General features: G+C 43.2%; 1 protein-coding gene across 11 annotated transcripts in view; it reads left to right on the forward strand.

Annotated features, from left to right (window-relative positions):
• robo2 (roundabout, axon guidance receptor, homolog 2 (Drosophila)) overlaps positions 1 to 12435 on the forward strand; it is a 292597-nt gene that overhangs the window by 253828 nt on the left and 26334 nt on the right. For 6 of the 11 annotated variants that reach the window (XM_027280133.1, XM_027280137.1, XM_027280131.1 and 3 more), the window contains 10 exons: positions 919 to 1124; positions 2229 to 2310; positions 2413 to 2578; positions 2701 to 2867; positions 4136 to 4257; positions 6011 to 6242; positions 9162 to 9286; positions 9382 to 9553; positions 10553 to 10741; positions 11649 to 11675. In XM_027280133.1, the coding sequence (XP_027135934.1) occupies positions 919 to 1124; positions 2229 to 2310; positions 2413 to 2578; positions 2701 to 2867; positions 4136 to 4257; positions 6011 to 6242; positions 9162 to 9286; positions 9382 to 9553; positions 10553 to 10741; positions 11649 to 11675 (1488 nt within the window). The remainder of the gene's footprint in view (positions 1 to 918; positions 1125 to 2228; positions 2311 to 2412; positions 2579 to 2700; positions 2868 to 4135; positions 4258 to 6010; positions 6243 to 9161; positions 9287 to 9381; positions 9554 to 10552; positions 10742 to 11648; positions 11676 to 12435) is intronic. The other 5 variants (XM_027280140.1, XM_027280135.1, XM_027280141.1 and 2 more) reach the window with 3 other exon arrangements.

The raw sequence follows: 12435 nt of genomic DNA on the forward strand, positions 1-12435 counted from the left end.
ACTTTGGAATCACTTCCTTTTGTCAGACGTAGCCGCTAGAGAGAAAATCGGGGTGGAAACGAGGGTGTGATAATGTGTTGAAAGGTTACTGAGGTAGACTTGGTAATTAGCCCCTGCAGGTCTGACATCATTAATCCATACCTTCTAATTAATGTGGGTTCTGTGATGCCAGGGGGACTCCACATTATTCAACTCTAAATATATAAACTGCCTGTGTGCTAGAGTGCTAACCCTCTCTGAGATCACCTCTGACATACCCTCTATTTCATAGAAGGAAGCCACAGGCTTTTTCGGCACATTTTAACAAATGAATTTGCTCGTGTAAATGGAATTCATCACACCATTACCGTTCATCTAAAGTGAAACTAGAATAAAATATTGAAGGTTTGTCTTCTCTGATTAATTCATGGCAAGATTTAAACACTATTTGTCACCCTGTTTGTGGGTATCACGAGGTAGTTTCAGTAACATTTAGTATTTGAAATTCACCTTTTATTGTGCCCCACACTGCACATAATGAAGTATTTATCTGAACCACACTGAGTCAATAGGCAAGAGTCTCACCGCTTAACTGTACCACAGAGTCTACAGTAGTGTATAAAAATAAGGCTACCCGGGCAGTAACTGGAAACTGCTTAGCATCCCTCTGCCACATCAATGAAACTAGAAAACAGCACTCAGCTGTTTCGTTCCCTGCTTCCTGGAAATACAGGATATGGTCATTGTTCTGCGGTGCAATTACAAGACCTGCAGAGAAAATAGTCGACTTTATGATAGATACCCACATCCACCCCCAGTGCATTTTATGATCAATGCTGTAGCTCAGTTTTTTTATGCCGTCTGACACATGTGAACACCATCATCCATCCGAACTTCAGAGTGATGTAATACGCTCACGTTTTTGTCTTTCTATCGCAGTGCTCACAGACAGGCCGCCACCCATCATTCGCCAAGGCCCGTCCAATCAGACGCTCGGGGTGGACAGTGTGGCGATGTTGAAGTGCCAGGCATCGGGAGACCCCATCCCCTCCATCAGCTGGCTGAAGGATGGGGTCAGTCTGCTGGGAAAGGACCCCCGCATGTCGCTGCAGGAGCTGGGCAGCCTGCAGATCAAAAACGTCAAGGTAAAGGATTTTCATTTGTCTTACTTGTGTTGAGAGCAACTAATCGATTTGTGCTTCTGTGCCAATAATATATCAGAATAGATCTGTCCATAACGATAGTTTAACTGTGTGTCTGATGTCAGCTTTTCTTGTAGTCTCACCACTTATTTTATCAAAGTTGAGACAACCTAAACTTTGATTACGTGTCTTGTTTTGTTTTTTGTTGTATCTGTAAGATGTTTACATGCATCTGTACGGTCATGCTCACAACACTATAGGATGCTAGATTTGCTGAATTCACTAGGACATGGTTTAAGCACTTCAATAAGCAACGTACCTTAATGCCTTAAAGAGATTAATAGGAAGCATTGATTTTTTCTTTTTTTATTGTTTGATAGTATCACTTAGTGGCACGGCAGCTCCAACAGGGCTCAGCTGTGCACGGTTGGGATGGACTCCAGCTGTAGGGTAGAAACATGTATGCACTTAGAAATATATACACACACACATGTGTGCACACATACACGTTTAGAGTAGATTAAATTTAAAAGGCTCGCATCTTCCTTTCCCCACTCGAAGGCCTCAGTGGAATATCTATTACGCTTGACAAAGAAGCCGACCACTGACATGTTATTTAATAAATGGAAGGAAGGCACAGGGACAAAAACCAACAAACAACCAAAGTTCCTAAGAGGGATGGAGAGACAAGCCAGCTGTCATCAGTCCAGGGGGTTCCATCAGCCCACCCTAAATTAATTAGCCTCGCTTTGTTGTGGTCGGCAGGACAGTGGGGAAATAAGGAGGGGGAGTGGAAAAGTGATGGAAGGGTGGTGAGTAGAAAATGGAATTCATTAGTAAATTAGCGTCAGCACTTTGAGGCACTCACAAATGACACACAATTTGGCCGGCACAAGGCTAGCTCATGAAGTCGACCCATCACTTCAGTATTTCAGCGATAGGAAGATCACATGTATTCAGTCATTGCTACCACTCTCAGGATGTGCAAAATGAAATATCCCTTCCACTAAAAGTGTTATTAGTGGAGTCATTACACGCCGTGTGTGTCAGTGCTCTTAGTGTGTGTGTGTGCTTGTTTTATTACATGTGTATTCTGCTGTACACCAGCTTTCAGACTCCGGGATCTACACGTGTGTGGCTACCAGCTCCAGTGGTGAAACATCATGGAGTGCTTTCTTGGAAGTCAAAGGTACAAGATGGTGTAATGATTTTATGTGTTTCATCTGCAGATTTTCATTTTGTCAGCTATAGTTTTCATTTGACAAAGTGCCTTTTCTCTCCATCCACCCAGAAGCAGGTGGAGTGATAGTCATGAAAACCCATGATGAGAACGAGCTCCCAGGCCCACCATCCAAACCTCAGGTCACTGATGTCACCAAGAACAGTGTGTCTTTGTCCTGGCAGCCCGGGATGGCTGGAGCGTCACCCGTCTCCTCTTTTGTCATCGAGGCGTTCAGGTTTGTTTCCACAGTGACATCAAACCCTCTCCCATTGGTGTAGCATGGATGGATTGCAGGTACAAATATAAAACACACTGACAAATAATGTGAAATCACATTTTCTTTCTCTTGCACTGCAGTCAATCTGTGAGCAACAGCTGGCAAACGGTAGCAGATCATATCAAAACTACACAGTTTACCGTCAAAGGTCTCCGTCCCAACACCATCTACCTGTTCATGGTCCGAGCAGTCAACAGCCAGGGCCTGAGTGATCCGAGCCCCATGTCTGATCCTGTCAGAACACAAGGTACCGTTGATGTGAAAGGAATTCATTACATCGACTGTGTTTATTGATCATGTGTAGTTATTTCAGAACCTGTTATAATCACTGTTGGTTTTTGCTGAGTATAATTTCTGTTTCTACTGATGGCGTAAGGTCACTGTGCTCCCCTTCAAAGTGTGATACTTATCATCCCCTCTCAGCAATCTGCAGTGAATAGCTCCACTGAAACACTGCAGAACTTTCCAGAGGTCAAATTCTCCATCTCAGTCCAGCTCATTAAGGCTGCACTTAAGCAATTATGTAAAATAAGCATGTCTACTTTTGGAAGGGCTAACTGAGTTAGCACTATCCCTGCTATGTTAATGATCATAACAGGAGAAAACGACTGCCTCCAAACACAAAGATTTGATTACGGTACCGGACAGACCACAGACTCCAGATTACGTTGATATGATAAGTCCCTAGCAAAAAAATAAAAGAGCAACATTTGGCTGTGCTATGTCAGACACAAGCCAAGAGTGTGTTTAAAAAAAAACTAGTCGATTTGAATTGCAGAATCTCTCTCTCATGCTGAGGTGAAGGTCTTGAGATGAAATATAGACATGTGTATTGTCAATGGCACGCATTGATGACAAATTGATTTTTCACTTCTTTTTAACTGTGTTTGGCCCGTCTTGCTCTATTAGCAAGGCCTGTGATTTATGACTGTGATGGGTTGTCTGAATGAAGCTTTTTTTTTTTAAATATAATTTTTTTTTTTTGCTGCCTTTCAGTAAATAACTCAAAATGTGGCTTGTGTCAACCGCACACTGTATCTCATACGCTGGAGTTTTTTATTGCTTGTAACTTGAAACACATGCATGTGCAAAATGGGAAATGAGCTGGAAAATAGTGTCATAGCATCCATTCATCTCCCATCCAATATGTCTGGGGCCGCACATTCAGGGTTCATTCGTTGATGTGGTTCTTCAGTCAGGCCCCAGCAAGTGCTGACAAGTCGCACATCTAAGGAACTTTGCCAGCACAAGTCTCCTTTTCTTTTCTCAAAACCAGACAAGTGGCGTAATACAAAATAGAACGAGGTCATTTTAATGCAGATGAAGTCGCTCCTTTTCAAATGAAGCCATGATAACCAACTGTACGCTTCTTTGTTGAAACCGATTGGTCTATTCAGTTACTTTTTTCCCATTACACCTCTGAGGATGGCGATGAAGCAAGCCTTATTCTGAGTGAACATTTTTATTTTGACACCCTCGCTCTCATTCACTCTCTTTCTCATTTTTCTCTTACAGATATAAGTCCTCCAGCTCAGGGTGTCGACCACAGGCATGTGCAGAAGGAACTTGGTGAGGTCATAGTTCGGTTGCACAACCCAGTTGTCCTGAGTCCCACGACCATTCAGGTGACATGGACGGTAAGTGCAGTTTGACTTTTTGCTACATATTTATCACTGTACTTCCAGCAAATGTTAGCTAAATCTAAGCTAAAGTCTTTGGAAGAACTCAGATATATAAAACTGTCCAGTTTGTCTGTGATTTCCGTATCTCTCAACACTCTTTTTACATCTTTGATTTTTGAAAAATTGAGTCATGAAGTCAAGATAGATGATATAAAAAAAATCCCTCTTTGAAGCCAAAAAGGTGCTCCCCGAGGCTACCGGTTTTATGTCAGGAAATCTTTGTCAGGTTGTTCCTTTAGACTGCAGCTTTGAAATATTGTAATTGGTGACTTAAAAGTAACTGAACATCAAATAGCTGAGGAATTGTTTCTTTAAACCATACTGAGCATCAAAAGAGATGTCAGAGACATCTGGTTGCTCATCAATCTTCCATATGTCTTCAGCTGCTTCACTCTTAAAAGACAGACTTTGATGAAATAAAGAAAAATAGATTAAATTAATGTTTGTGGTTGCGCGGCATTTTGTGAACACAAGTTTTCCTACTGCCATGAGATGATGCATTAATCTTCTTTTACAGTCGTACATGCAAACAAAACAAACCTGCTCTTCCATCATAAATACGCACATGTTTTCTCACACGAATCAGCAAATCACATGCAGAAATTTTACATTTTCATTAAATGTGAAAAAGATGAATGTTTTTATGTCATTTTATGATAATGAGGACGAAGCTGGTTGGTTTATTTTGATTATAGTGCTATATATCACTCAGGTGTAGGTATTTACAGTAAACAGGCATCACTTAGTGGCATGGAGTGCCTGTTTCCATTATCAAATGAACCACATTAGCAGTTTTCCTGGTGACATGTTTATTGACCCCTGTAATAAGTCTCACCCCAAGTCCTGGTAGCTAATTTAATGGCAAAGCATTGCTTTATGATTGTAATGTACAATCAACACAAAACATGGCTACCTAATCAATCAGGGGTCCTTTCAGTGAACAGAGGGGCCACTCTCGGAGAGCTTTTATATTCCCAAATCATTCCATTAATAAAAGTCACGCATCCATTTTGCTGATTTACTCGGGCTACACTGGTGAAAAAACAGCTGCTTAATATCCCACTTGAAAGCCCCACTCACTTCTTCTACTGTTAACAAGCCATTACAGTGAGTTATGCGGCCACAACTCCTCTGCATAAATTCAGCTTTTTCTTTCTGGCTAAATGGGCCCAAGTTTTAAGAGAGGGGTCTTCTGTGAGTTGCAGGGGGCTATCGCGCATCCAGTCTCTCCGTCTTTTCTATGGGACAGATCTGCTGTTATCGCCTCTGCTGTGTATTCTCCTCATGTCCCCGGGGCCTCTGTATTTGTTGCCGCCTGACATTCTCATACCCGCAGCCCATCTTAGAAGTGGTTCGACCTGCTTTCCAGTGTCACTTGTTAGTATTTATAATACATAGGAGACATGCATATGTCCTTTAAGCTGGTATTATGTAAAGGCTTTTTAATAGAGGCGGGAACACTGGGAGCGGGTCCTGTGAGGTATTGTCAGGGTGTTAATTGAGCTAAGTGTGTCATAGCTGGTGATGAAAGGGCCCATTAAATGAGTAACAGCCTTGAAAGTGTCACAAATGCAATCCTATGAGGAAAAAAAAAACATCCTTTAATATTATGTAGTGGCTGGCCTAAGATAGTATCAACCAATCTTCCCTGCACACTTCCTTTTGCACCAAAATACAGCAGTAATCTCGTCTTCATTCACTTTCTCAGGTGGATCGTCAGTCCCAATTCATCCAGGGTTACCGAGTTCTGTACAGGCAGACGTCAGGTCTGCCTTCACCAGGACCTTGGCAGACCCAAGATGTGAAGATCCCTTCTGAGCGCACTGTCATCCTCTCTGCACTTAAAAAGGGCATTGTGTATGAGATCAAGGTCCGTCCCTATTTCAACGAGTTTCAAGGCATGGACAGTGAATCCCGAACGGCCCGGACGACTGAGGAAGGTATGTAGAAGAAGAACGTGCCGAGTGTTTGTAGAGCGATGCAACACAAATGTTGGATGATGGTAGACACATGACCCCATAGGTTGTTTTCATGTTAGTTTTTGTCAGAATATCACAGGCGCCACTACCTCTCCCTCTGAGAACCGAGACACTGAGAACTGAGGGTATATGTGTGAATGCATGTGTGTGAGTATGCGTGTTTGAGCCTGTCTGACCTTCCTGCTGTGCTGTTTTTTTTGTTTATGATTGGTGGTGTTAGTGCCAACCTTCTTCTAATCCATCACCCTGCAGCCACGGGCCTGAGCTGTGATTGGACACAACACACACTTCCTTTTGCGAATATGATCTGTCGCCCAAAGCTTGATTCATACAGGCTGTGACAAGGCTACAGAGCAGTGTGGCACAACGTTACACACAAACACACACACAGAGCTCTGTGTTTGGATGAATTCACTATTTTGACCTATGCCAAAACAGAAATTCATCCAACAGCACTGCACTGGCATGCTTCAGCCTTGGAGTCTAATAGCTGAAATTAAATTATGACATGATCTGAAGACACAGTACATGTGTACAGCAGCACAAAAAGAGAAAATATAAACTCTTTATACTGGAGACAAAGCCCATCTTGCTATAACATATTTAGGCCTGCATGTATAGGAGACAGTTCACATCCTGTCGGTGTGACAGGCCCATTTATTTTCCCTTCCTCAGAGGAACCATATCTCCTGTGGCCAACCAGTGTACGCAATGCTGTAGTGGAACTGCCGTCACATCACAGCTATCGCAACACACACACACACACACAGTAAACACATACATGCCAGCACACCACCTTTCCCTGAGGCCACCAGAACCTCCATGTCCCAGCTATTACCAATGCTGATAACTGCTCCCGCTTCTGCTCTATCTGCATCCCAGTCCCTCAGAGAGCTTGACCACTTTCTATTTCTGTCACAACCCCGCCACTGTGCCTGGTCGTAGCTGATACACCGTCAAGCACACGGCTCTAGGCTCCACAGAGGCTCTGGGACTACTGAGAAGGGCAGCTAGATGGATAGAGAAGTCTTGTTCAGTGGGTGATTAAAACTTAGGTTGTCCATTAACTAACACAATTAGAGAATCCCCAGAGCAGGACCAGACGGACGCTGGGTTGTACTATGATCGGTGCTCCAATGCTGTGTCTATCTTTGTAGTCTCCCTCCTGATTTTTCACATTTTCACTCCCCCCTCCATCTGGACAGTCATTCCATAGCTGATAAATGAACTTCATCCACGGTTGCCATCTGATTCCCACTGAAAGATTGTCTAAGACTGCACAAAGGAGTCCCGTTTTATATGCAAAATAGTGCTTATTTAGGGGGGAGGGAAATCAGTAATGTTTGTATAAATGTTCATTTGTTGTCAACTAATCTTCATCCACGTTGTTGGGTATCTCTAGGGAAAGCCTACTGGTTTCCTCCCACACCATCCACTGGTTTACATCTGTTTTTTTCTTTCGGTATGGATATGATATGTTTGTATTCCTTCATCATGCAGCACATCGCTGCGTGTGCGTGAGAGACAGGGGGTCACATTCCTGCCTGCCATACATCACTCCGCTAATGGCTCTATTAGCACAGCCTCAGAGGCCTCTAATGAAAAATGTGTATTGTTTAGTGCAAATATGCATGATAATAAGCTGCTAAATCATTCATAACATTAACTTTGAACGACATTGTCTCTGATGGCTGCCGCGCAACCAATCAAGCACTTTGTCACCTGGATGTAATGCAGCGTTGGAGAGCCGTGAGCGTGATGGTTGATCAGATGCTCCCTTGGTAGATTGTTTCTAATCTGGCCAAGGTGTTGGGTTCATCATTGGACCCATTCATCTTCCACCATGCCAGGGCCTCCTGGCTCTCTGGGGGCCGGTGTGGCCAATCGCGCTGAGGGATGAGCACAGATTTACAGGGTGACATGTGCCATTTTGGATGGAGGCGAGGTGAGGGAGAGGCAGCCCAGGAGTAATTGACCTGTCAGTATTCTGCTGTGGTGCCGCTCTCCTGCCAGCCACTGCGGAAATGAGAAAACATTATTTTTAAAACGTTATTTCCAGTTGGGCCAACTGTTATTTATTTTTCCTCTGTTACCCCCTGTGGGGTCAGAAGATTGTTGCCATCAGAATAACAACAGAGTGAGGTTTATGAAAGCTTGACTTGTCTTGTTTCTATCCACTCTCTGTCTGCCTGTAGATAGAGCCAATCCATTTAGATGTGCCTCGCTCTGAAGCTCCCCCCTGATCCTTATGTACTGGCTTTAGTTTCATCTCGCTGATCGATGGAATCAGTCAATATGTTTACCGAGACCTTGTTTCCTCCTCCTGAAATGTATTTTTTTTCATATTTCCTTTTTGTCTGAGCTTCATCCTATAAGCTTGTTGACCCACGTGCCACCCCGGCTCGGTCAGTGTTCACAGTCTTAGCTTTAGAGAACTTACCTGACTGTACCAGGCTGTCATTTCACAAATCAATACCAGTATTCTCTGTGCAAATCCAGCAGACTGGAGCAGAGGATATATGAGATATTAAATCATAGTGAGACATTACAGTACAGTAGGCTATAGCCATGTCAGACCTTCCCTGGTTGTCATGTGAATCCACCTCTAATGAGACATCTTGACAGCTTTCAGCCACCTGTGCCATCCCCGAAGAATAACTTTCTTTGGAAAAGTGTGTGTGTGTGTGTGTCTGCTTTTGTGTATGTGCACTTGTTCATACATATTCATGAAGTCTTGTTCAGATACATTCAGAGGTACAATACTGCTGTGCAGCCCAGTATTCTTTTTTTTTCCTCAGGATTAAATACTCTTCTGCTGCCTGAACTGCACAATAATGTGTTTGATCATTGACCTGGTTATTTCTGTGCTTCCTCTTTCAGCTCCCAGTGCACCTCCGCAGCAGGTAACAGTCCTGACTGTGGGAAACCAGAACAGCACATCCATTAGCATCTCCTGGGACCCCCCTCCACCAGACCACCAGAACGGCATCATCCAGGAGTACAAGGTTTGTCCCAGCGAGTCAGCATAGATTTCTTATTCAACTTCTATGAAGCCAAATGGAATCAACTGCCTCTCTGTGTTTCCACTTCCCTGCTTCAGATCTGGTGTCTTGGGAATGAGACACGTTTCCACGTAAATAAGACTGTGGATGCAGCCATACGCTCTGTGGTGGTCGGTGGGCTGCAGGTGGGAGTGGTGTACCGGGTGGAAGTGGCTGCCAGCACAAGCGCGGGGGTTGGAGTCAAGAGTGAACCTCAGTCTATTATCATTGGTAAGATGGATTGATAAAAAGCATTTACAACTTTTTTAACACCCAGTTGAAGTTTTTCCCATCAGCTCTGACAAAGAATAATATTGTATTTCATTGTTTTCAGTGAGAGATTTCAGCAAGAGAGCAAACACTGTGAATGTTTTTGTGAAACACTCTGAATTGCCAAATGGATAATAATGTTAAAATACTACTGTTTTGATATGTGGCCTGACCACATTTGATTTATGTGGAGCTGAGGCAGATTGTGCCTGATTTGACCCATAACTGATGGCTTGGCCTGAAGCATGTTCTTATTTCCCCAGTGTCACTCACATAATCCATCTCTGAGAGCACAGCCTCAAGCTTGCAGTTATAATATATGGCGTGTTTGCGTATCTGCGGATGGGCGTGTGTTCGTGTGGTTTCACAGTAATATAAAAAAAAAGAGCATTTATGCAACTTTGCACGTGTGCGCATATAATACGAGCGCATTTATCTTTATGAGCTTGTGTTTGTTCCTGTCAATGTGTGGGAACATTTGTTTGTGCTCTTATGAAGCTCCCAGAAATAGTGTCAAGCATGCTTGACGGGTTGAGCTGCGATTGGAGATCAATACGGCCCAGGATCCTCTCATCTCACATGGTGTGTTTTACCGGCAATGGAGTGAATTAGGAGCTGAGCTAAGCAAACAACCTGCTCACCTGGGGGTTTTGTTATAAGCTTTTAGGCTTTGTCTTTTTCAGTCTCTACATTATATTTCACTACACATCCTTTAGATCTATGTCCTGCTCCCTTGGTCAATATCTCAGCTATAATTCATCAGACCTACTTTCTTTGAACTTAATCTGGCCCTACCTTGATGTGAGTATAGCTGTTATATCTGCAAAGTGACAAAGTGGAACATGCTCAAGCCACATGGACGCCATGTCACCTTGAAGCAGCAAATCATGCACAACAGCATTGGTGTTTCCTGTTTCTCTCCGTTAACCGTCACATTAATGTTTTTCCCTGTACCCTCAGGTAAGGAGTTTCGGGACGTGATTATCCATGGAAACCGGAACAACAGCATCACAGAACAGATCACTGATGTGGTGAAACAGCCTGCCTTTATTGCTGGTATTGGAGGAGCCTGCTGGGTCATCCTCATGGGATTTAGCATCTGGCTCTACTGGAGGAGAAAGAAGAGAAAGGGCCTGAGCAACTACGCAGGTTAGACTGGTCTAGTCTCAGAGTCACGTATGCAAATTTACACTGACATTCTGCTCTTGTGTCTTAGCAAACAATGGAAAGTTCTTCTATCGTTCAATATCTTCTTTTAGTCTCAGTCAGTACAGTCTTGATGAAACATTGTAGAAACTGTTAGCGGTGAGATTGATATGGCTCTGGTGTTAAAGCTCAACTTGAAGACAGATGTCAATGTGAATCATTTCCAGAGGGCTACAGTTTTTGACAAATCCACCCACGGTGTTGGTTAATAGCCTAGGGTGGTTGAGCTGAGTGGGCAGACTGGACTCTCTGCTGGTCACTGAAGCTGGAGTTTGTCCAGCTCTCCTCCCACACGCTGACCCCGACTTCTTACTGAATGACCCCCAGTCAATACTAGTACAAGCAGCAAGTCCACACTGACACTGCCAAGGGTACAAGATTTAATTAGAGAGCAGAAAATGGTAATGAACTGACAAATTAGTGCTGTAGTCAGTGGAGCGCAATATTCTAACATTAGTTCTCGCCTTATTGACAATAAGAAATTCAAGAGAAACACGTTCATGTTGCTGTTTTTTCTAATTATTTTTGGAGAGTCAAAAGGAGCATGCACAGTGGGAGATAATATAAGCTGGTTTGATTAATTTACTCTTTCATTTAATTTCTTTTTGCTGCATTTACGTGTTTGTGTTTTCTTTGGTTTTTGCCACCGTCTCTACACCTCTGTAGCATCCGAGCTGGCTGCTTTCCTGGCTGTCTCTCTGCACACTGGGTGACGACGTGGTCTCACATTCTCTGACCCTCAGCACACCTCTTGGCTCGACCCCGTCCCCAGTGTGCAGATACCCCTTTAAAGCACCGCTTATCTCTGCAGGCTTTTAACACACAACTTCTCTGTCTTCTTGTTTTGCAGTTCAGTCCTTCACCTTCACCCCTGCAGGTACTGTTCATTTGTCCCGTCTCCTCACCCCACCTTAACGCAGATTCATCTCCTGCCCCCGCTTATAGTATAAGTGTGTATATATATATGTATATATATATATATATATGCTTGGATTGTTAGACTGATGGTCATGGCTAATGAAAACTTCATAACCATGAAGGCAAATTTACAAGTAAAATATATAGATTTGCTATTGGCCATGACCAGAGCCCTACAAACTTGAGCCCGTATTCCTGCCAAACGTACAGCCTTACTTCATATTGTGTTTGTGTGTATGTCTGTTGTGGCTCCCTGCTTTTGAATGAACTCTCATCTTGTCTTATGTATCTTTTTTGTGTCGCTTGTGGTGCAGGGTAAGACTGTCCATTTCCCTCTTCCACCAATAATCTTGTTCATCTTTGTTTTCTTTTTAAGATTCGGATCGTGTTGTGATTTACGTATCTGTTCTCCGTAGGTGTCAGATAGGCAGCTGGCTGATGGTTGATTTTTCTTTCCTTCCATTTACTTTTTCGTTTTCTTTACTTGTGATGATTTCTCCCTCTGATGTGACTACACACATCTGGATACCTTGGCTCAATTTGTTCTGCTTATTGGTAAACTAGAACTATTTTGATGGGTATAACAGTGTTATATTGTCGCCGTCTCTCCTCTGCTTATTAAGCCTGAGTGGCACCAAAACTGCAAAAATCATCTGTGGATGCATCCTATCAGAACCTCTGAGTAGTTAGATGTAAAAATATTCCAGATGAATATGTAA

This window comes from Larimichthys crocea, chromosome VII (genome assembly GCF_000972845.2).
Source record: "Larimichthys crocea isolate SSNF chromosome VII, L_crocea_2.0, whole genome shotgun sequence".
NCBI lineage: Eukaryota > Metazoa > Chordata > Actinopteri > Sciaenidae > Larimichthys > Larimichthys crocea.